At 36.8% G+C, this 21316-nt stretch overlaps 1 protein-coding gene across 6 annotated transcripts in view; it reads left to right on the top strand.

Moving 5' to 3' along the window:
- FBXO38 (F-box protein 38) overlaps window positions 1–19363 on the top strand; it is a 56558-nt gene extending 37195 nt beyond the window's left edge. The window contains exons 13-23 of one of the 6 annotated variants that reach the window (XM_008585812.1): window positions 2063–2182; window positions 3697–3876; window positions 5372–5884; window positions 11308–11408; window positions 11630–11732; window positions 14718–14884; window positions 16241–16386; window positions 17034–17137; window positions 17514–17627; window positions 18380–19086; window positions 19193–19363. In XM_008585812.1, coding sequence (XP_008584034.1) covers window positions 2063–2182; window positions 3697–3876; window positions 5372–5884; window positions 11308–11408; window positions 11630–11732; window positions 14718–14884; window positions 16241–16386; window positions 17034–17137; window positions 17514–17627; window positions 18380–18558 — 1727 coding nt within the window. In that variant the 3' untranslated portion in view covers window positions 18559–19086; window positions 19193–19363. Of the gene's footprint in view, window positions 1–2062; window positions 2183–3696; window positions 3877–5371; window positions 6110–11307; window positions 11409–11629; window positions 11733–14717; window positions 14885–16240; window positions 16387–17033; window positions 17138–17513; window positions 17628–18379; window positions 19087–19192 lie in introns of those variants that run through there. The other 5 variants (XM_008585811.1, XM_008585808.1, XM_008585810.1 and 2 more) reach the window with 5 other exon arrangements.
- The last annotated feature ends 1953 nt before the right edge of the window (window positions 19364–21316 follow it).

The raw sequence follows: 21316 nt of genomic DNA, 5'->3' as shown, positions 1-21316 counted from the left end.
ATTATGTTAAGCATTTCCACTGGTTATTCTGGCAAGTAAAAAGGAATTGCTCAGCAGTTTTGGAAAACCTTATCACACAGACAAATGAATGTTTGTGCCATTTCCTGCATAAAAACCTCTAGGGGTTCTCCTCTGCCTACAGAAAACAATTTTTAGCAAGGCTTTCCAAACTTTTCACAATCTGGGGCCCAGGCTACTTTTTCAGCCTTGGTATCTCTTTCCACCTTTATCATAACACAAACACCTGTTCTTTTTATCACTGAACTACTATTCTAAAAAATGTAGGATGCTTCCTGGTATGGAAGTATTTGAAATATCACCTCATATTAGTGAACCCTTCTCTCTCTGATGCAACAAGAGAATTAGTTGCTCTTTTTTTTTTTTTCTTTTGGTCTATGTTCCCCTTGTACTTTTGGACACTTCTAGCACTTAGGAAGTATATTCTGATCTTATTCTAAGTGTCTGACATCTCTAGCAGATTATGTGCATTCTCTTATAAATTGTCCATTTATGCATAGTTCCTGTGGTCTAGTTGGCTCTGAAACACCTCAATTTAAATCCTAGCAAGTCGTTAGCACCCGTAAGCCTCCATTTCCTCAGTTGCAAAAATGAGACTATTAATAACATCCTCATAAGATTGTGCAAAATAAATAATATATATAAAAGCATTTAGCATAGATCTTGGGATAGAATATGTACATATTAATTATTAGCTGCTATTTATACTATTCATCAGAATTGAATGAGAGAAGCAAATATATTGGCTTTTATCACGGAAGGTTTCTAGGAAAGGTTGGTCCTCATTTGGCTCTATATGAAATGTAGGCATTGCAGGCTAGAGCTGGGCAAAAATGTGAAGTGGGAGACTAAATATACAGGGGAATGTGTTCTTGTATATGTCTAAGACCAAAGGAAATTTCACTGTCTCCGTGGAATCTCAAACCTTACTATTGTGTATTTCCGTGACATTTGTTTGGTGTCTTTTGGGCTCAATCATATTTTTCTTTGTTTTTTTGTTAATTTATGAGTTTGTCTTGTCTCTTTAAGTAGATTCTTTAGTTCTTTTAGGAGCAAGATCTTGTTTTTCCTTTGTTGGTTTTCTCAGGTGGTTTGCTTATTTCACAGCAAATAGTTACTGAGCATGCCTAGGCACTGGGGTTATAGTAGTGAACAAGGTAGACACAGTCTCTGCTGCCCTCTGAATTATGGCCTAGCTAGTAAATATAAAAGGTAGTGCTGATATTGTCCTGACTCAAACTGAGCTCAGTCAAAGATGTTTGGGAAGTAAGAAGGTACTGGATTGAGTGCCTTGAATATTCACTTCAGGGATTGGATTTAATCTTGTAAAAAGCTGGTAAAGCTGGGAATTATTTTATTCACTGTCTTTTGCAAAAGTGACCATTATTTTATCTTAAGAAGATGCAGTAAACTGACTGAAGCTTATCAGTATGAAGTTGTTTACTGAACTTATCCTCTGGAATAATATAGCCACTGATAACTATATTACTGATAGCCACTAATAACTATAGTGAAGACTGATACACATAAAGCCTTTAAATTACACTGTTAGAAATGTACGTAGTGTGTTTGTTAATCATTCTTGCCATACATTAGCCAATAAATGATACCATAGTCTCTAGAAAGAAGGAAATGAAAGGTACACTTTGAGCTTCCTTGCCCAATATATCCTGGCTTAGCTGGCTTTCACCATCCCTAAGCAAATAGCTTAGAGGGAGAGAAATCATATAGCCATCCTTAGTAATATCTTCAGAGATGAACATGGTGCTTTCTTTTCTCAGTTGTGTTCCTTTTTCCCTGCTTTCATCTTATGGTGATGGACTTTTTCCACCAAGTGATCCTTTCCCATCTGTGTTTCCTCTTCTATTGAATAATTGGACACTTCTTGTTAATGTCTCTACAGTGAAAAACAGTTACATGCTGTTCTTCCAGAGTAGGCCTAGTAATCAACAGGGCTATTCAATCCTTAGGGCTGCCAGTTTTCCTGCCATTGTGATTTTAGATGTGTTTTTTAGTTTTTACTCTGTGTGTATTTTTGTTCAAGCCTTGAATGAAATGGAAGACATGGTGCAAGAAGATGGAGAGGTGGTAGCTGAGAGCGGAAATGATACTCCAGCTGACAGTCAAGCAATTATTCCTGTAGATGTTGATGAGGAACAAGCAGGTAATGATGTGAATCCATCCATATTTATCATTCTGAAAACTAGAGCCTGAATGTAATGAAGAGCAGGAAACACTGAGAATGATTGTTTTCTGATGTTACAGCTAATGATGTTTTGTCTGCTATTTATTATTGAGGCCTGTACTATATCACTGGCTTTCTCCTTGCCGAATGTATATGTATCTTACTAAGGTTTGTTTTTTTATTATTTGTAAGTGTAGCAGCAACTATTTTTTCTATATATTGGTGCATGTGTGTGTAGAAAAAGAAAGCACTCAAATTGTTGATAGGAAAATAAATGACCTGATTAAATATTCTCCCCTCATTTCAGTGGGGAGGAGGAACAGTGGAAATATTAACCTGGTTTAGTAAACAGACCAAGATCTAATCTGTGTTTATCCTTGGGTGACTTATGGCAGGCAATAAAGTCATAGGCCCTTCAGGATTATTTAATACAATCCTTTGTTTTACAGATGGGGAAACTAATATTCTTTCAAAAGTTTGAATGATATGCCCAACACCATTCAACCAGTGATCAAGGGACAGAATTGAAATTAGAACTCAAGTTTTTTCACCCCTGATCTGTTGGAATGCTGCCTTGTCCTTGAATTGAAAATATCTTTAACTGCCCTTGTTTTAAGTGTCTTACAGATGCAGTCACTTATTCAACAAATATTTATTGAATGCCCACTCTGTGCCAGGCATTGTGCAATGTTACAGGAAAAAGACAGGCAAGGTTTCTTGGAGCTTACATTTTATTGATGGAGTTAATACTAGTCACATGACAGAATTGAAACAGGCAAGGTTTCTTGGAGCTTACATTTTATTGATGGAGTTAATACTAGTCACATGACAGAGAGAATTGAGTTTTATTGATGGAGTTAATACTAGTCACATGACAGAATTGAATCATAGAACTAAAGGTTTAAAAGCTATACTGTCAAGCAGATAAGGCATTTTTACATAAATATACTGTACATAAATAACCAGAATATAAAATGCATCTAGGCTTTGAAAATGTACTTGCTGCATCTAATGAGATAAACCTATACTCAGTTAAAGAATGTAGAATTGCTCACTGGTCCCATATGTTTCTGAGGCACATCTTCATTTGCTTTGCCTTAACTCATATATTTGCAAAATATGGAAAATCGATAGTATAGTTTTAAAATTATTATGACTGTTATTTTGACTATTTTTAGGAATATTTGTGTTACTTTTGGAAATAGTGAAGGTCCTGAAGGGAGATGCCATATGATCTTCTGTTTTAATATGCCTCTAGAAATGTATAAAAATGGTTGGCATATTAGTCGTACTTAATGTTGACATAATGCTTTAGAGCTGAAGCGCTTTCACAGTATGTCATCCAAGTATGTATTCCATTCAAATGAATGGTAAGGTAGGCTACACAGAGCCAAAAAAGCATCTCTGTGATCCCAGATCCCTGGAAAAAGTACTTTGCAGGAGAGCCTTTCTTGGGCAAAGGGTAACTGTTAGGCCCATGCTTTTTGTTTTAGGACCCAGTGGTCTTCAGCGTGTAGTAAAACCAACCCCAATTACTGTTCATGATTCAGAGAGTGATGATGAAGAAGACAGTCTAGAACTCCAAGAAGTCTGGATTCCTAAGAATGGTGCTCGGCGTTACTCTGAACGTGAAGAAAAAACTGGAGAGTCAGTACAGTCCAGGGAATTGTCAGGTGAGAGATTATGTCTTACTCTGACATATTAGTGAGAGTTAACTATCAGAACTCACACACTTGGCCTGTATATAATGTACTCCTACTGCAACTTGTGCAGTTAACATATTCCTAATGAAGTGGGACAAGAACAAGAAAGGCAATAGTCCAGTTAAGAGGGGAATCTGGGTGGTGCTATCGAGGGCAAGTGTAGCACAACAAAAATGTTGTGGAATGAGGGCTTAGGGAAGAGAATTAGTAAGGATTGTGAGTCCCACAGTGGAGGCTTGAGGTAGTTGTGACATCAGGGTATCAGGGATTAGTGAGAGGCCTGTGCCTTGTCTAAAGGGTGGCTACTGAGTCATCCAGAGCAATGAAGAAACAACCATTGCCCAACTGATATCTGTCCAGTTGTGCTTAATCAATATCGGTGGCTAGTTTAGTGCTTGAGGGAGCCTTAAAGTATGTCTTTATAATCCCTTGCCTCCCTTTATATCTGGGCAACAGCCTTCTGCCATTTGTCTCACCAAGAAACTAATTCTCTTAACTTTTAGGTTCATACTTTTTGTCTTTCCTTCCCTTTCATTACTCAGAACCATATGCCTACCAATTTTAGCAAAGGATGAATTTTTTTTTAATTGTTCACTCGTTTTTCCTTGGGTACCCTTACACGTTAACATGTTTGAATGTTTATTATACATTTAACACTGCACCTGAAATATATATACACTTTTGTATATGGAAAGCTCAGTTCGTTGGGCTTGGAATAATTTACTAATTGTTGACTGATTATTCCACTTTTATTTTATTCCTCTTAAGAAATTTAGATAACTTTATAAGTGTGGTTGAAAAGAGCCTTTGTGGAAATAGAAATTTAGGAAAAGTTATGTGACCAGCTGACTAACCTAATGTTTCCCAGAAAGTTCAGTTTCTAAATATAACAACTAGATCCTCTGTTGGCCAGACAAAACCTTATTTCTTTAAATACTCATTGAGCCTTACTGTGCCGCAGGAACTGTGAGTCGCTGTGAGGGATATAGAGATGAATGAGTCATGATCTTTCTCTCTTTATGGAACCTCTGGTTGGTTGAAGAGGCAGGATAAAAACATAGATAACAGGGTATATATTACAGTGGCTTGGGGAGAGGGGGGGCGTGTGCAGAAGAGATTGAACAGAGGTCTACGGCTGATTGATTGGTGAGAACAAAGGCCCTGAGGTGGTAAAGCAGGTATACTGAGAGAAAAGTGTGGGCTGGAGTGTAGAGTGTATGTAGAGGGGACAAAATGGAAAGATAATTTAGAATCAGACTATGGAGAGCCTTGAAGGCTGAGCCAAGGAGTATAAACTGGGTAGACACGAGGGAACCATAGAGAATTTTTGAGCATCTTAGTGATCATTTATACTTTAGGAAAATTAGTGTACATTGTTTCCTGTTCCAAATTTACTCTTGCCTTTTGTCCAGAATTTGTACTGAAATCTTTTCTTTTCCTCGGGCCATTCTTCTTTTTCTATAAGCAGTAAGTGGAAAAGGCAAGACTCCACTTCGAAAGAGGTACAACTCCCATCAGATGGGCCAGTCGAAGCAGTTTCCCCTCGAGGAAAGCAGCTGTGAGAAAGGCTGTCAGGTCACCAGTGAGCAGATCAAAGCCGATATGAAAGCAGCTAGGGATATTCCTGAAAAGAAAAAAAACAAGGATGTTTATCCCAGCTGCAGCAGCACCACCACCAGCACAGTGGGAAACTCCAGCTCACACAGCACTGCTTCTCAAAGCCCCGACTTTGTAAGGACGGTGAACAGCGGCGGCTCTTCCGAGCCTAGCCCTACAGAAGTGGATGTGTCCAGGCAGTGTGTCTGCTCCCCCGGTGGGTCAGAGGACTCTGAGGCCATGGAGGAGGGAGATGCAGAGAGCTCTGTCTGTCCCAGATGCTGCTGTCACAGGCCCCAGGAATCCCAAAGGAGAACTAGCAGGTGTTCTGATGAGGAACGTCCTTCAACCAGCCGAGCCTGTGTTGTGAATGGCCCGGATGGTACGAGATCCGCCTTTTCCTTTAGGACTCTGCCACAAGGGGGGTCTTCAGGCCCAGCACATGATGAAAGGACTAATGGGAGTGGCTCTGGGGCTACAGGTGAGGACAGGAGGGGGAGCTCCCATCCTGAGAGTTGTGACGTGCAGTCTAATGAAGACTACCCTCGGAGGCCCCTAACCAGGGCCAGGAGCAGACTGTCCCATGTACCGCTGGTATCTGAGTCAGGTATGACAATGCTCCCAGGATTAGCAACTGCAGGGTAGGGCTGGAGAAAAGCAGGAACTTGTTCCATGAGTTTTATAAAAAGGCAGTTTGGCAAATTAAATTCTATTTTGGTGTTCTGCGGATCATACAGATTTTGAATGAATTTTTAGCAATGATTCGGTGGGTGGGGATGTAAAACAGTTTGTAAAACATCCAACCCAGAAAACTCAAATATTTCAGCCTTATATCTGTGTATATTTACCTTAAATACAACACTGATTCTGATGGCTAAGCCCCAGTAGATGAACTTTGCTCCCATCCCACACTTAGGGAAGTCTGAACTTAGGAAAGTTTTAAACCTTAGCCAAAAGGTCAAGGACCTGTACGGCTGGGGGAACAGATCTCAGTGCAGCTTCCTGGGTATACCCCTTTAGCTGCTTCTGCAATACTTAGTAATTTTTTTCTGAAATCTAGTTTTGCTTCCAGTTAGGTTTGCCAGGAGATTAGCAGGTAAGTAACTAGTTTGAGAATTATTTTGGTGAAGATAGAACATATATGTGTATTTAATTTCATTAATATTTACAATGTATATGCCAAGGCATTGGGTTGAGTGGGGGTAAGCACATTTCTCAATCATAATTCTTTTTCTATTTCTGACCTTATTTTTAAGCAGTCTCTCTTGCCTTTATTAAATCATTAACACCTGTCAGTGAGTTATAATGTATTTTAATTTTTTCCAAGTATCCCTCTATTTTAAAACCTTAGAATCAGCCCCAGAACATAGGCAAAGTCAGTGCTTTTTTTATATACTAAATAGAGCTGTTTGAATCGTATGGAGTTAAACTAACAAAAATAAGCTTTCATAAGATAAACGAGACCTTAATTAATTGTGTGCTAATCATCATAGTAACATAAACTCATATTAAAATATATGAATTTTATTTGAAGATTTTGTTATACTTTGCAAACACTGGTTCTGCCATATGATGAAAATACTTTTCCCAGGCTGAATTTTGAATGTTTTATATCTTTTTTTCTTTAATTGTGGTAAAATATATATAACATAAAATTTACCATTTTAAAGTATACAATTTAGTGACATTATTTACATTCACATTGTTGTGTAAGTGTCACCACCATCCGTCTGAACCTTTTCATCATCCCAAATTGAAATTCTTTACCCATTTGATAGTAACTCTCCACTGTGACACCTTTTGTTGCATGGTTTTTCATATTTGTAAAGTCAGATCTACATGTTCTCCTTTATGATTTTTTTATTTTTCTACTGTAAAAGGCCTTCCTTACACTTGTGCAGATAAATGTTCACATCTTCTCATTCTTTTATTCATCTATTTATTTTAGTTTATAGTTCTTTAGTCCAGTAGTAGTTTTATTTTAATCTGTGGGAACTAACTTTATTTTTTTTAATTTCCAATCGTCACCAAGTTGTTTCAGTACTATTTTTTTCATCTCTATTCACATGCCATCATTTTGAAATGATCTTTTATCACGTACTGAATTCTTAGATATACTTAGCTTTATCTCTGGGCATTCTATTCTGTTCCAGTATTCTGTCCTTTTTCATTATTCTTTTTAAAAATTTCCTTGCCTGGTCATATATTTGTCATTTTTATAGATGAACTTTATAATAATTTTGTTAAGTTCCGGAAGCAAGTCTTCTTGGTTTGTTTGGAATTGCACTAAATTGATAACTGAGAAACTCATTTTTACAGCACTGGTTCTTCCTATTTAGGGCATATTGTGTCTCCCATTATATTTGTCTCATGCCTATTGCTAAAATTTTATAGTTTTTTGTTGTTTTTAATATAGATCCTTGATATTAACTGTTGGGGTTTTGACATTTTTGTATCTTGTCTTGTGTTCTGCTTTTCCCCTTTACCATTTCATTCTGACTTGTTTCATGACTAGAACTTTATTTTAGGTTAAGTAATTCCCTAAATTTTAAAAAAAGAAAATCTCATTTATGTAGTGTTTTTTACTATTACATCTATTTTGTGATTTTTTTCAATTTGAGAAGACTTCTAATGTCTTTAAGTAATGCATTTTCAATATGTAAATTATTTCCTAATTTTTTAAAACACCATACAGCTGTCTATTTACTTTCAAAAACAGTTTTTCTGGGGAAAGGTCAAAGTACTGATTTTTATATTATTCAGGTCCCTTTTAGAAAGAACAAGTTATTTAGGTGGCTTACAAAATTATTTTTAATCTAGAATGTTGTTGATACCTATTGGCCATCCTGCTTTAAAAGTTTTAAGGAGACAGATCCAAACTAACACAGAGACAAACTTGATTGTTAAGATTTTTTTTTTTTAATCAGGTAAAAAAAATATATATCTGAACTTTTTTATTTGGTTTTTAATTTGTGGCCTTGTGGAGTATTAAACTATGTTAGAAGCTAATGTAATTATTTGTTTTGTGAATTTCTGTTTTGGGAATAAATACCTGTAAGTTCTTTTGTCCTCACTGTATAATAATTTATAAAGTAAATATCAAAAAGGGGGGTTGTCAAAGGATAGCATTTAAGATTAATATAGTTTCATAAATGTTAAATTCTTTCCCTGACACCTCAAGACTGAATTGGTCTGCTTTTCTCTGTTTGTAGCATCTTCAGCACTAAATGTGAACCACCACACTGTATTGTAATCCTGTGTTTTACTGTCTGTCTTTCCAGTAGACTATGAGCTCCATGAGGGCAGGGACAGTGTCTCCTTGTTCACCATTATATTCCCAGCTTCTAGCACCATGTCTTACACATGGTATGGGGCTCAGTGAATAATTGTGAACTCAGTAAGTGTAGAAACCATCATATGAGGTATGTTGATGATTGTCCCTAAACAAAATTAATTGTTCCTAAACAGGGAGGGAGGCATAAGAGAATAACAGCAAATACAACAAACTGTTTTCCGTATACGTTGGGAACCCTTTGTTTTTCAAGGTCATCTACATATAAAGTGTGACTTCATTTTATAACTTTTCTTAGAAAACATAAACCACCAATTTAGGCACTCCGAAGAGAAGGAAACTTAACTTTGAACCCCATATTCTGATCAATTAAAGGGGAGGGGAGAGAGCAATCCAGGGAGGTGAGATGTTTGAAAATCAGATGGAAAAGGGAGAATGCTAATAGAAAACCTTATTAGAACACTATCATGGAGGAGTGGAAACACCTATTTTCTGTTTGTTTTCATTTTTGTGGTACTGGGAGAGAGAACCAGGACCTTTAGAAGTTTAACAGGTGTATGAATTTGGGCTGTCAGGTGAAAGTGCTGTCTTTGAAAGGTTTCTTGTCAAAGAAGATAATTAAGTTTTGCATGATACTGTGGAAGAAGGCCCATTTTGGATTGCCTGGATCAATAGAGTTTTCATTTTTTTCTGGAACACCAGGATTTTGCTTGTTTTCAGGGTCCTTTGGAGGAAGTTTAATGGGTAAAACCCTTGAGTTCCCTTTTTGCCTTCAACCAAAGCAGCTGTTTTCAATGGTTTTGCATGGTAGAATTTCAGAAAGATTTCAAATGGTGGAGAAAAGGGTTCTGGTGTGTAAGAAACCATTTGGACTAGATCTCTAGAGTTCTCATGTAAGCCCAAGCCTTTGGGAATTTGCAGTATGTGCATCTCATTTCCCTAGCTTTCTTTGTAATCTTTTGTGGAATTACCGAGTGGAATGTTTGTAATTAGCAGTAGTATCTGAAAGAGCAGTGTGGTGAGAATTTAATTCATGAAGGTCAACTGTAGTTCATTCAGTGTATGGTCTGCTACAATATGATTTTGTCCAAAATGAGGACAATGACTTTCAATGTCTTTTCTTAAAATAGGTTATATGTGTGCTCATTGTTTTAGATATGAATTTAGAACTTGTTCTTAAATAAAATCAGAATATTTGCTTTTATGTGTTTATATATATTTCAGAACAATACTAGTAAATGAGTTAAGGCCTTACTAACCAGGGTTTGACAGATAAAAGATTGCAGGTTTTCTAGCATAGTGACTGGTGACAGATTGCCTGGGTTTGACTCCTGGTTCCCACTTAACACCTTGGCAAGCTGTTTTACCTTTCCATGCCTCAGTTTCTTAATATGTAAAATGAGGAGAATAATAAATCCATCTCAGAGGACTGTTATAAGAATTAAATGTGTTAATACAAGTAAAACCCTTGGAATGGTGACTGACACACAGTAAGCGCTCAGTAAATATTTCTTATTTTATTTATATACGTGTGATGCATTCATTCAGTCTGTAAATGTTGAGTGCTGGTTAGTTCATTCAATAAATGGTATAGCTCATTGCTAGTGGCTGACATTGAAACAAAGATGAAATAAGACAGTGTTGCTGCCTTCAAGGAGCTTTCAGTTTAAATGCTGGGACAAAACAAGTATACAGAGAACTACAGAACAATAGATAATGTTTAGGGATCCAGGGTGATTTGTGAGAATAAATGGTGTTTGAGCTGGACCCTTCAGGGAAGGATACTGTTTCAAAAAGTGAAGTCAGTAAAGGTGCTCTGGGGCCGGCCTGGTGGCGCACTGGAGAGTGCGCCGCTTGGGAGCGCGGCGGTGCTCCCGCCAAGGGTTCGGATCCCATGTGGAGACTGGTTCCTGCTCACTGGCTGAGCGCGGTGCGGGCGCAACACCAAGGGTTGCGATCCCGTTGCCGGTCCCCGGTACGGGCGCGACACCAAGGGTTGTGATCCCGTTACCAGTCAGTAAAAAAAGACAAAAAGGAAAGAAAAGGTGCTCTGGGCAGACACAGCTACAGTGATTAATGGCTTCAGAGGCATTGGCAAGTGAAGATTACTAGGATATGGTGTGGAATAAAATGAAGAACAAGTGGAATTAAAGCATACTTCAAATCTCAGGCATTGAAATGTATTCACTAAGCAGCAGTCAGTAATTTAGTTTTTCAGCAGGAAGGTCGTGAATTTAATCTACCAGTAGTATTTAGGGTGGAGTGAATCAGAGAGACTAGAAATGGGAATGTTGATTAGTTGTTGGAATGGCTCAGGTTTGAAAGGGATGTTATATTTTATGTAGATATTTGAGGTAATAGAGGGTGAATACCAGTCTAACTGTATTCCATTGGGAACTGAGCTGTAGATTTGAGAATTGCTTTCATGGAGTTTATACATATGCAATTGAATGTGTTCTGTTGAAGGAAAGAAAGCAAGGCTAAAATTTGGATTTTCCTTTTGCCTTTTCTAGAGGTTGCCAAAACAAAGCCACGTCATGCCATAAAACGGAAGCGGACGGCAGACAAGTCCACCAGTACCAGTGATCCTGTGATCGAGGATGACCATGTGCAGGTAAAGGAAAAAACTCTCACTTACCTTTCACAGTCTAGCTCAGTTCTTGAAGAATACAAAGCGACTAAAATTTCTAACTTCATATAATTTCTTTGTCCTGAAGAGAACAAATTGGTAACAACTGGTTCTCAATTGTACCAGTGAAAACTTTTAAGCTTAGATAAAAAGAAAAAGAATAGAAAGATACACTCACATGTAACTTCTTAATTTTTCTCCTGTAGGTTCTTGTATTAAAATCCAAAAATCTTGTTGGAGTCACTATGACCAATTGTGGAATCACAGATCTAGTGCTAAAAGACTGTCCCAAGATGATGTTCATCCATGGTATGTATTTAGGCCCATGTTATACAAAAGCATCATGAATGAGTTTAAAGAACTCTGAAAAACTACAGTAATATTACTGTATTATTTTTTTAAAAGGAAACATTGTGTTGTATTATCTTTAATTCTGTCTTTGTCCTGTAGTTCTTGTGAGGGTCCATGTGCAGAAACTTAGTTCATCTTTCAAAATAGCCTCTCCTCCAAAAGATAATTGCTACCTGATCTGGCTGAGTGGATTAACTGTGTATGGGCTTTCAAGTCAAATAGACCTTAGCTTGAATCCTGGCTCAGCCATTTACTAGCTGTGTGATTTCTACATGTTTTATGTGTAAATGTTTTTTGAAGGGAGTGGTGACTCATTCATAAGTGCTAACTGTCCAGTATTTGATTGAGATGATCAATCATAGTCTTAATTTGTGGCACTCAGAATTAGTCCAAGCCACACTTTTCTTTTTAGTCCTATTTGTTCCTCATTACTAAAACCATCTGCTCCCACCATCTATACTCATGTATTTAATATATGTCCTTCAGTGCACCTTTCTTGCCTTTACTTATATATGTGTCTTATCTCAAATATAGCGTATTGTTTTGTGTGAGCTTTTAAAATTTTAGATAGGCAGTATGTCCTGTACATGATCTGTTTATTTTTCCTTTTTCACTCAAAATTATATTTTTTATATCCATCCATGTAAAATTATGAACATCTGACTTGTCCCTTGCTTTGTGCAAGTTATATGTTCTGTGTTCATTTTCTTCAGTTTGTAAAATGTGCATAATTATGCTTAACAAAGCATTTGTGAAAGTTAAACTTAATGATTTGTATGTTTGTGTGTGTATGTATATGTATATATACATACACAAACACATGCACACAGAGTACAGAGTCTGACCTCTAGAAAACACCTAGTAAATGTTAATTTGTATTATATTAGTATTGCAAAAAAATATTAAGGGGTTTTCTTTTCTTTGTACTTCTCCTTCAGTATTAGTAGTAAACAGAGCCAACCCGTGGCTCACGGAGGAGAGTGTGGTGCTGACAACACCAAGCCAAGGGTTAAGATCCCCTTACTGGTCATCTTTAAAAAAAAAAAAATTGTAGTAAACAAAATAAAGAAATCCCATTAAAAGGTGCTTACCAAACATTCTGTCATAAACTAGGAGAATCCCAGAAAGGAGAGATAAAACTGAGATTCAAACACTACCTCTCCCCTGAATTCTACAAAACTCCAGACCCTGGGGACCCTATGTTCACTCTGAAGAGGTAGTATTTTTCTCCATCCCATCCAGTGAGGAGTTTGGTTCTAAAACATCTGATAAATCACTATCTCCTATTGGAGTTTCCTCCTAAAACAGAAAACACGGTCTCTTCAAAAGCTCAGAGATCGTCATAGCAGGGTTGCTAACCCTAGCCATACAGCAGCACTGTAAGAACTTCCATTTTGTCAGCAGTCCACTCTCTGACTGAGCATCTCTAACCTTCAGACTCTACTGGCTGGCATCTCATTCTTTTCTCTACTCTGAACTCTGAGAATCAGACTGGTTTTCACCTCGGCACGTGACTCTGAGGAGTCTCCCCATATCTTTTCTAACCTAGTGGTACATTACATGGCCCAAGGCCCAGCCTTCTGTCTTTAAAGCAAATTATTTAGCTCTGCTTATCAGAGGATCTTAGATGAGTCCCTCGAGACCAGCTGACTATAACTTAACGGCAAATGAGATGACTAAATGAGATTAGAACTGACTTCAGCCGTGTCTGGTTTTACAACAGAGAACCATTGGATTCTTATAGCCATGTAGTCATCTCCCTCTTTCCTCCCTTCCTGTCCTCCACACCAATTTCCCTTCTTCTGCTTGTCACAGAAATAGAAAATAAGCCTGAAAGGCAGGAGACTTGCTCAGTGTTTAAACAGCAAAGTTAGTTATGGGGCGAGATTGCTCAGGAAGATGATGACATTTAGGTCAAGGGTGCTACAGAAGTTGTCTTTATAAAATGTTAAAAAGATCAGACAAATCAGCCTTATGATTTTGTAATCTCTTCCTCTCTCTTATCATTATAAATAATTTTATAATTTCATCCTGCCTCTTGAATTGGACCAGGTTGAAATCTGCGATAAAAATTGGAGCAGATTGAAATTTGAGATTAAAAAAAGGAAGAGTATTTTTCTGAAGTTGGTGTACTAGTGCAGTTAAATGTGCTTATTATATTACAATGACTTTTCTCTGTGACTCATGTTTTAAACAGGAAGGTTATTTAATCATGTTTTAGACCAGCTTTTTTCACTAGAACTTTCTGCAGTGGTAGAAATTTCTTTATCTGCATTGTTCAATATGATAACCACTATACATGTGACTGTTGAACACTTGAATTGTGGCTAGTGCCTGAGGAATTGAATTGTTATATTATTATATTTTAGTTTATAGCTACAGGTGGCTAGTGGCTACCATATTGGATTGAATAGCTTTAGACCAAAGTATCCAAATATTTCTGGGTCTTCTTTTTTAAGTTCTGCTTTTAAGTTCCTATGATAGGAATTAAAATCAAATCTGCTCGTTTCCTGTGAGTGACTTTAAGATAATATATATGAATTAGTCCAGATTTGACTGTTAACCATAAAATTATATAATATAATAGTTATCATTTATTTTTTTCAACAAATATTTCCTAAACAGGTTTGGAAGTCATTTTCTACGACTTGGTTTCCTGGACAGTAAAAATCTTAGATAAAAAAGTGCACGTTAACATCCCTTCTAGCACAAGGGTGACAACCTCCTTTTGAACTGAACCAAATCATATTTTCAAATCCTTTCATTAACTGTCATTTGTACTTTATGATAAATACTTGACTTTTGTTAAAGATGTTTAAAGCTGCAGTATTTTGGCTCGTAAAAGTTGGGCCAGTCCTCTGAAGATGACTTCAAAGAGCTATACATTGCTCTATTATTTTGTAAAAATTCTTTATAGAGCTTTTTGTTGTTTTTATTTTGTAGCTACTAGGTGCAGGGTACTGAAACATTTAAAAGTAGAAAATGCACCAATTGTAAACCGATTTGACTATGCACAATGCAAGAAATTGAATATGGATCAGGTACTAGACCAGATACTAAGGATGCCTCCTGAGAGAAATCGCATCATCTATCTACGCCCAATGCAGCAGGTAATGAACTCTGCTCCTTTCTGATGGTACACTTACTGAGGTGATATTTTTTGTTTTGTTTTGTTTAGTCTTCAACCTTCTGGCCTTGGCATTTATATATTTGTTCAACCCCCCGTAATGATTCTTCAAAGATTTTACAGCGTTCTTTTAACCAAGCTGCACTATCTTTCCAGTCTTCTTCATCAGTGCTTCTCTACTAGATTTTTATAAGTTTTTAGCAAGTTATATGATGAGGGCAGTTGTTATTCAGCAAGTGTTTTTACTTTTTGAAAACTGTGGTTAAGAGCACAGGCTCTGGTTTCAGACTGCCTGATTGAAATTCTGGTTTTCTGACTTGTAGCAGATTACATGAAAATATTAAACAGCCCTTGCAGTCAGTGTGTGAACTTGGCCCCAAAAGAGTCAGTTCAACAAACAAATAGTTGAGTGTCTCAACACTCAAAATTTACTGGGTGCTGAAAAATACACACCAAATTATCCTTCCCTCAAGAAGTTTGCCTTCCCAAAAACGAAATAAATATGTATGCCACTAAAAGTTGTATTTCATAACTAGAAGTTAGGGAGGAGGGTATTACATGAGAAAAAAAGTTAACAAGGCTACAAGGAGAAGAAAATGTATCTGTCTTTAAGAATGGGCAGTAGTCCAGTTTGAATGGGGTGACTGGGTGCTGAAAAATACACACCAAATTATCCTTCCCTCAAGAAGTTTGCCTTCCCAAAAAAGAAATAAATATGTATGCCACTAAAAGTTGTATTTCATAACTAGAAGTTAGGGAGGAGGGTATTACATGAGAAAAAAAAGTTAACAAGGCTACAAGGAGAAGAAAATGTATCTGTCTTTAAGAATGGGCAGTAGTCCAGTTTGAATGGGGTATATGATACTAACATTCACAGTTCTGTAATGCAGTCAGTACCTAAACCTATAAAGGACATACTCAGAAGTGGATTCTGAGTTGACTGAGATCAGTTACCTGAATCGGGATTATCTGGTTTAATGAGCATTTATACAAGGGTACTTCCAAAAGTTCGTTTAAAAAAAAAAAAAAAAAGAATTAAAAGATAATACAAATCATTCCATGAATTTTTTTTTTTTTTTTTTTACAAACTTTTGGAAGTACCCTTGTATAACAGAGAGAGATAAATCACTGAGTTTGCTCAGCAGAAGAATTTGCTAAGTCTTAACGCTCAGCATGACAAGCTGTCTGTGTTCAGGGCTGACTGTGACTATTTGATTTTTAAATCAGCCAAAATTTTCAAAACTGGAGGCCCAAGGGAAGATTGTTCAAGCTCTAGGGTATAGATTTCTAAAGCTTTCTCTTTCTTGGTCCAAAGACTTCTTTCTGATGTCTTTCACAGGTGGACACACTGACCTTGGAGCAGAAGCTGTTTAGTGGCCCCTACCCCTATCACATCTGTATTATCCACGAATTTAGTAACCCTCCCAACGTTCGGAACAAGGTGCGCATTCGCAGCTGGATGGACACCATAGCAAACATCAATCAGTAAGTAACTCTGTGGCCCCTAAAGGCCTTTTCAGTCATATCTTATAGCGGGGTCTCCCAGAAGTGAATACCCATTTTTTTTTTTATTTTAAGTGATTCCATCTGAGCTTTTCAGACAGGCTTATCAGGAAATTAACATGTGAAAAACTGAGATAAATGAAGGCTTAAAACTAAAAAGCCATGTGTATTTGCAACTTTTTATTTTCGGTCTTAGAGGAAAATTATAAGAACAGACTGTACGTGTACATTTGACTTTGTTTCTTTAGCCTTGGGGCATGGAAAAGAGATTAAGTTAAAGAAGATCTTAAGACCATGATGTTTTATGTTATCAGAAAATTGGACTTTTTATGTATTTGTTATATAAATAATATATTAACCACCTTCTATACAGGACATATTTGCTTAGAGAGTGGCTTGCTTTCTTTCCTTGATATGATTTTGAAGGTAGTGAAGGAAGTAATTTTGACCTGACAACTTGTATTCTCTAGTTTGAGTGTATCCTTACTTCTGTTAGATATGTAATAATTTATTGGAGATCTTCAGTAGAATCTGGACCTGAGACAGTTTTGTCAGTTCTTTTCTACCCTACACCCTAAACATTATTTCCAGTTTTGTAATTTTTATTTAATTTTTCCTGTTTCCTCCAGAGAGCTCATTAAGTATGAATTCTTCCCCGAAGCCACTCGAAGTGAAGAAGACTTAAAGAAGTACCCCAAGTATCCCTGGGGAAGAGAAATCTATACTTTAGAAGGTATTTATAAATGGTTATAAAGCTAAATAGCTGTTAACTAGGTGGAGGGACATGCTTTAGGGAAGATATGAGTGGAAGTCTTAAAATTCACCAAAATAATAGGTGATTTGAATACTTGAAAAAGCAAGGACCAGATAAATGTTGCTCTGCCTGTATGAGTCTTTACCATCCCTAGCATAATCAGAGGCAGTGTAGAAACACAAAAAGTAGATGAAAATTGAAAATTACTGTGGTTTGAGAATTAGAAATGACTTGAGGGCACCTGGCTCACTATCTTTATTTTGTATTTTACATTCTGCTTAGAAAATACTACAGAAGTTGGCCAAGTCAGCACTTGCATACCAGTTGCACTGTTACATCTGTCTTCTTATTTTAGGTGTTGTGGATGGAGCTCCATATTCCATGATTTCTGACTTCCCTTGGCTGAGGTCACTACGGGCAGCGGAGCCCAACAGCTTTGCCCGATATGATTTTGAAGATGACGAAGAAAGTAATTATGACCTGACTTGACTTGTATTCCCTAGTTTGAGTATATCCTGTGTTAGATACTTAATATTTTGTTTGAGTTAGGAGCAGTGCAGCTTTTATATGATTTCCCATATATATGTTTTTATTTTTTCCTCTTACAGCCTGAAACAGCTCTGAATTTGTACAGTAGATGATCAGTGAGTGGACTTACTGGGGATATTTGAAGGCTGGTGGAAGGATTTCTTCAGATAGATTTTCCTACTAGGTTTCTGTGTTACATAAATATTTGTAATCTTGTTACTCTTTATTGAAGAATTTATCAACTATATTATTTTAAAATTGCTCCAGTTATACTGATTATTCTGCTACTTATGAGCTTATTATTATCATGTGGAGACTCATGATTTAGGTGTAGAAATATTGGAGGAAACTTTTGAATATAGTTTCTGTGTTAGCACACTTAAATTCATTTGTAGCCAAAGTCTTTAAAAAATATTTTAAGAGTAAATGAATTTTATGAACTATATGTACACGTATATTCACTTACCTCTCTGGTGCATTATTTTTACTTGGGCTTTTAATTAGGCATGCTGTCTTAGGCACCAAACATGGTATAAAACTAAACTGATGGTGACCCATTCCATGAGCTATTCATACATCAGTTACATTATATTGTAGTATATAGGAACATTTCATGGGATCAGCTTATCAGAGTGATTTTCCAAACACTTCTGATTATCATACATTTCTCCCCTTTTCTTTCTCATTTCCAAGGCACCATCTATGCTCCTCGAAGGAAAGGGCAGCTGTCTGCAGACATCTGTATGGAAACAATAGGAGAAGAAATTTCAGAGATGCGTCAGATGAAGAAGGGTGTGTTTCAGCGAGTAGTGGCAATTTTTATCCACTATTGTGATGTTAATGGAGAGCCAGTTGAAGATGACTACATTTGATTGGTCCCTCCTCCTTTCCAGCTATTCTGGCAGAAATATTCTGGGATCATCTAACGAGAATCTCCACAGAGACTTGGGGAATGCAGTTGGAAGGTCCTGGTTCAGTTTGGTATATAGGAAATATATAAGGAACATTGAAATTGTACACAAAGATTTGTACATAGAGGAAATATACAAAGATACTTCCGGAAGTACCAACTTTATATCATATGTTTATACAATTTAATTTAAAAGTTCATTTTAATGAAGGCAGATAATTTGAAAGAGTTCATTTTGTTCATTTTTCCTGACTTAGTTCATAAATGTCATTTTTTGACTTAGCACCCATTTGCTATATTCTTAATCAATGTCATCCCTTTGAATCTGTGCCTTTTTCTTCTCGAGCAAAGCTGTTTGAGTAAATCTGTTGAAGAGTGTTTGTGTCTTGTGTTCTTTTTTGTTTTGTTTTGTTATTAAAACACCAACTAAACCTTATAGTCAGAGAAGACTATATGTTTCTGTACAAAGCTACAGTTCCTTTTTTTCTTGGTATTATACTTCCCATGTTTCTTAAAATCAAATAAAAAGACTCATGAGATTTAAAAAAAGAATTTGAGGGGGAAATGGGAAAGTTTCCAAAGCATTTCTAGTTATGGTATTATACTTCCCATGTTTCTTAAAATCAAATAAAAAGACTCATGAGATTTAAAAAAAGAGTTTGAGGGGGAAATGGGAAAGTTTCCAAAGCATTTCTAGTTAGTTATTTCCACATTCAATTGTGTATATGCTTTATCTTAAATATAAAAATAAATGTTTATTAAAAACATTTTTTTGTCCTTGGACCTGAATCCCTCTTTTTCAAGAGTAGCAAACACTACACAGAGAAGCAATGTACATAGTTGTATCTATATAAGATTCCAGCGTAATCCGATTTCTGATCTCTCTTTTTAAAGTTCTGTGGCTTCAAGATGTTCATTCGCAGAACTCTGTACTAAACAGAGCAATGGGAACAGCAGAATTTCCAAAATATCTGGTCATCAGAGATGGCCTTTGTAGTGGATTGAATTATGTCCCCCTAAAACTCCCTGAAGTTTGAATTGTGTCCCCCATGTTTTATGTATTAGAAACAGCCCACCGTGAATTAAGGGGGTGGGAAATCCTATTATGGTAATTGAAAGGTGGAGCCTTGAAGAGGTGATTGGATTGCAGTAGTGAATGGATTAAAAATGGTGGTCAGGGGTGTGGTTCTGAGAGCTTTAAAAGAAGAGGAGAGTCTTTCTCTCTCTCTGCTCTCTCTGCTTCCACCATCCCAAAATGTGAGACCCCTGCATCACTGTCGCCACCACCAGATGGACTATGGACTTCCCAGCTCAGAAACTGTAAGCAATAAATTTCATTTTCTTTATAAATTACCCAGTTACAGGTATTTCTGTTATAGCAACACAAAATGGACTAATACAGCCTTTCTCCCATCTCAGGGAAAGAAATTGCCCTGATATGGCAGTGATGGATATAGTACTGTAGTGTTAAGGGTCAAGAACGAAAGCCTTAGAGCAACACCTGAGTTCAAGTTATGACTTTGACACTTGCCAGCTGAGTGATCTTAGCAAATTACTTAAACTGAAGGTCTGGAAAAATTTTATAAACACTTCCCAAATAGACATGGCATTATAGTGTGTATAAGGCATAAAGGTCCTTTGAGATTTGTTCTGCCCCTCTATTTACAAGAGACCAAATGAAGCCTAAGGGAAAAATTGCTCACCCATGGTCAGGAATGGTTTAGACTACGTAGGACAAAAACGTGTCTGCTTCCTACTAGGCTGCCTCTGTTAAAGATAGAAATGCAAGGATGCCAGCAAATTTTTCTAAGTCTAAAATATTCTGAATGATAATCTTTCTTCAAAGTTCTGTCTTTTCCAAGGCTTTTAAAATTCTTACTAAGGAAGAATGATTCAATTAGGTACTACTGCATTCTGTCATCTCTTATACTGTTTTCAACTCAGCAACTTCCCTTTTAACTAGATGATTGTTTTCCACTATCCAGGTTAGAACTGGTTTGTGGGAGGCAGAACATAAATTGCAGAATATTCTAGATATTTCAAAATAATCTGGAATCCTCAATGTTCAGCTAAGACTCGGTGGAACTGGTTTTTCACTATAACCATAACCAAATCGGGTAAATAATGCTTACGTCGGCCACAAGAGGCTGCTGCTTCCTAACTTCTTGGTTTGTCCATCTCACCATCTAACCTAAACTGTTAGATAAGTACAGCAGGGAGCATTAAAATCATTCTAAAGATTCCATGACTGGAATAGCTGAAACACAGGACTTGGAAGATGCCTACTATAGTTTGCACTTGGTAAGTGTATGTAGAATGAATGGCTGGATAGTGATTGCCCTACAGAAGGGGTCAGCAAGCTTTCTGTATAGGGCAAGATGTAGATATTTTAGAGGCAACAGGTCATAGACATTCTCTGTGGCAACTACTAAACTCTGTTGTGGAAAAGCTGTCGATGATAAATGAATGGGCATGGCTATGTTACAATAAAATTTTATTTCTGAACACAAATTTGAATTTCACATAATTTTTACATGTCACAATAAATTACTCCTTTGATTTTTTTCCCCCCCTGTCACTTAAGAAAGTAAAAACCTTTCTGAAGGCTCACAGACTGATTTGGCCCCCAGGCCACAGTTTGCCCACACCTGCCATAGGTAACTGAATAGTTCTATTCATTCAATTTGTCACCAACCAGTGGTGCAGTGTCTGGCACATTT

Source organism: Galeopterus variegatus, unplaced genomic scaffold, assembly GCF_000696425.1.
Source record: "Galeopterus variegatus unplaced genomic scaffold, G_variegatus-3.0.2 Scaffold3725, whole genome shotgun sequence".
Classification (NCBI taxonomy): Eukaryota; Metazoa; Chordata; class Mammalia; order Dermoptera; family Cynocephalidae; genus Galeopterus; species Galeopterus variegatus.
This window is presented reverse-complemented; position numbering and strand designations above follow the sequence as displayed.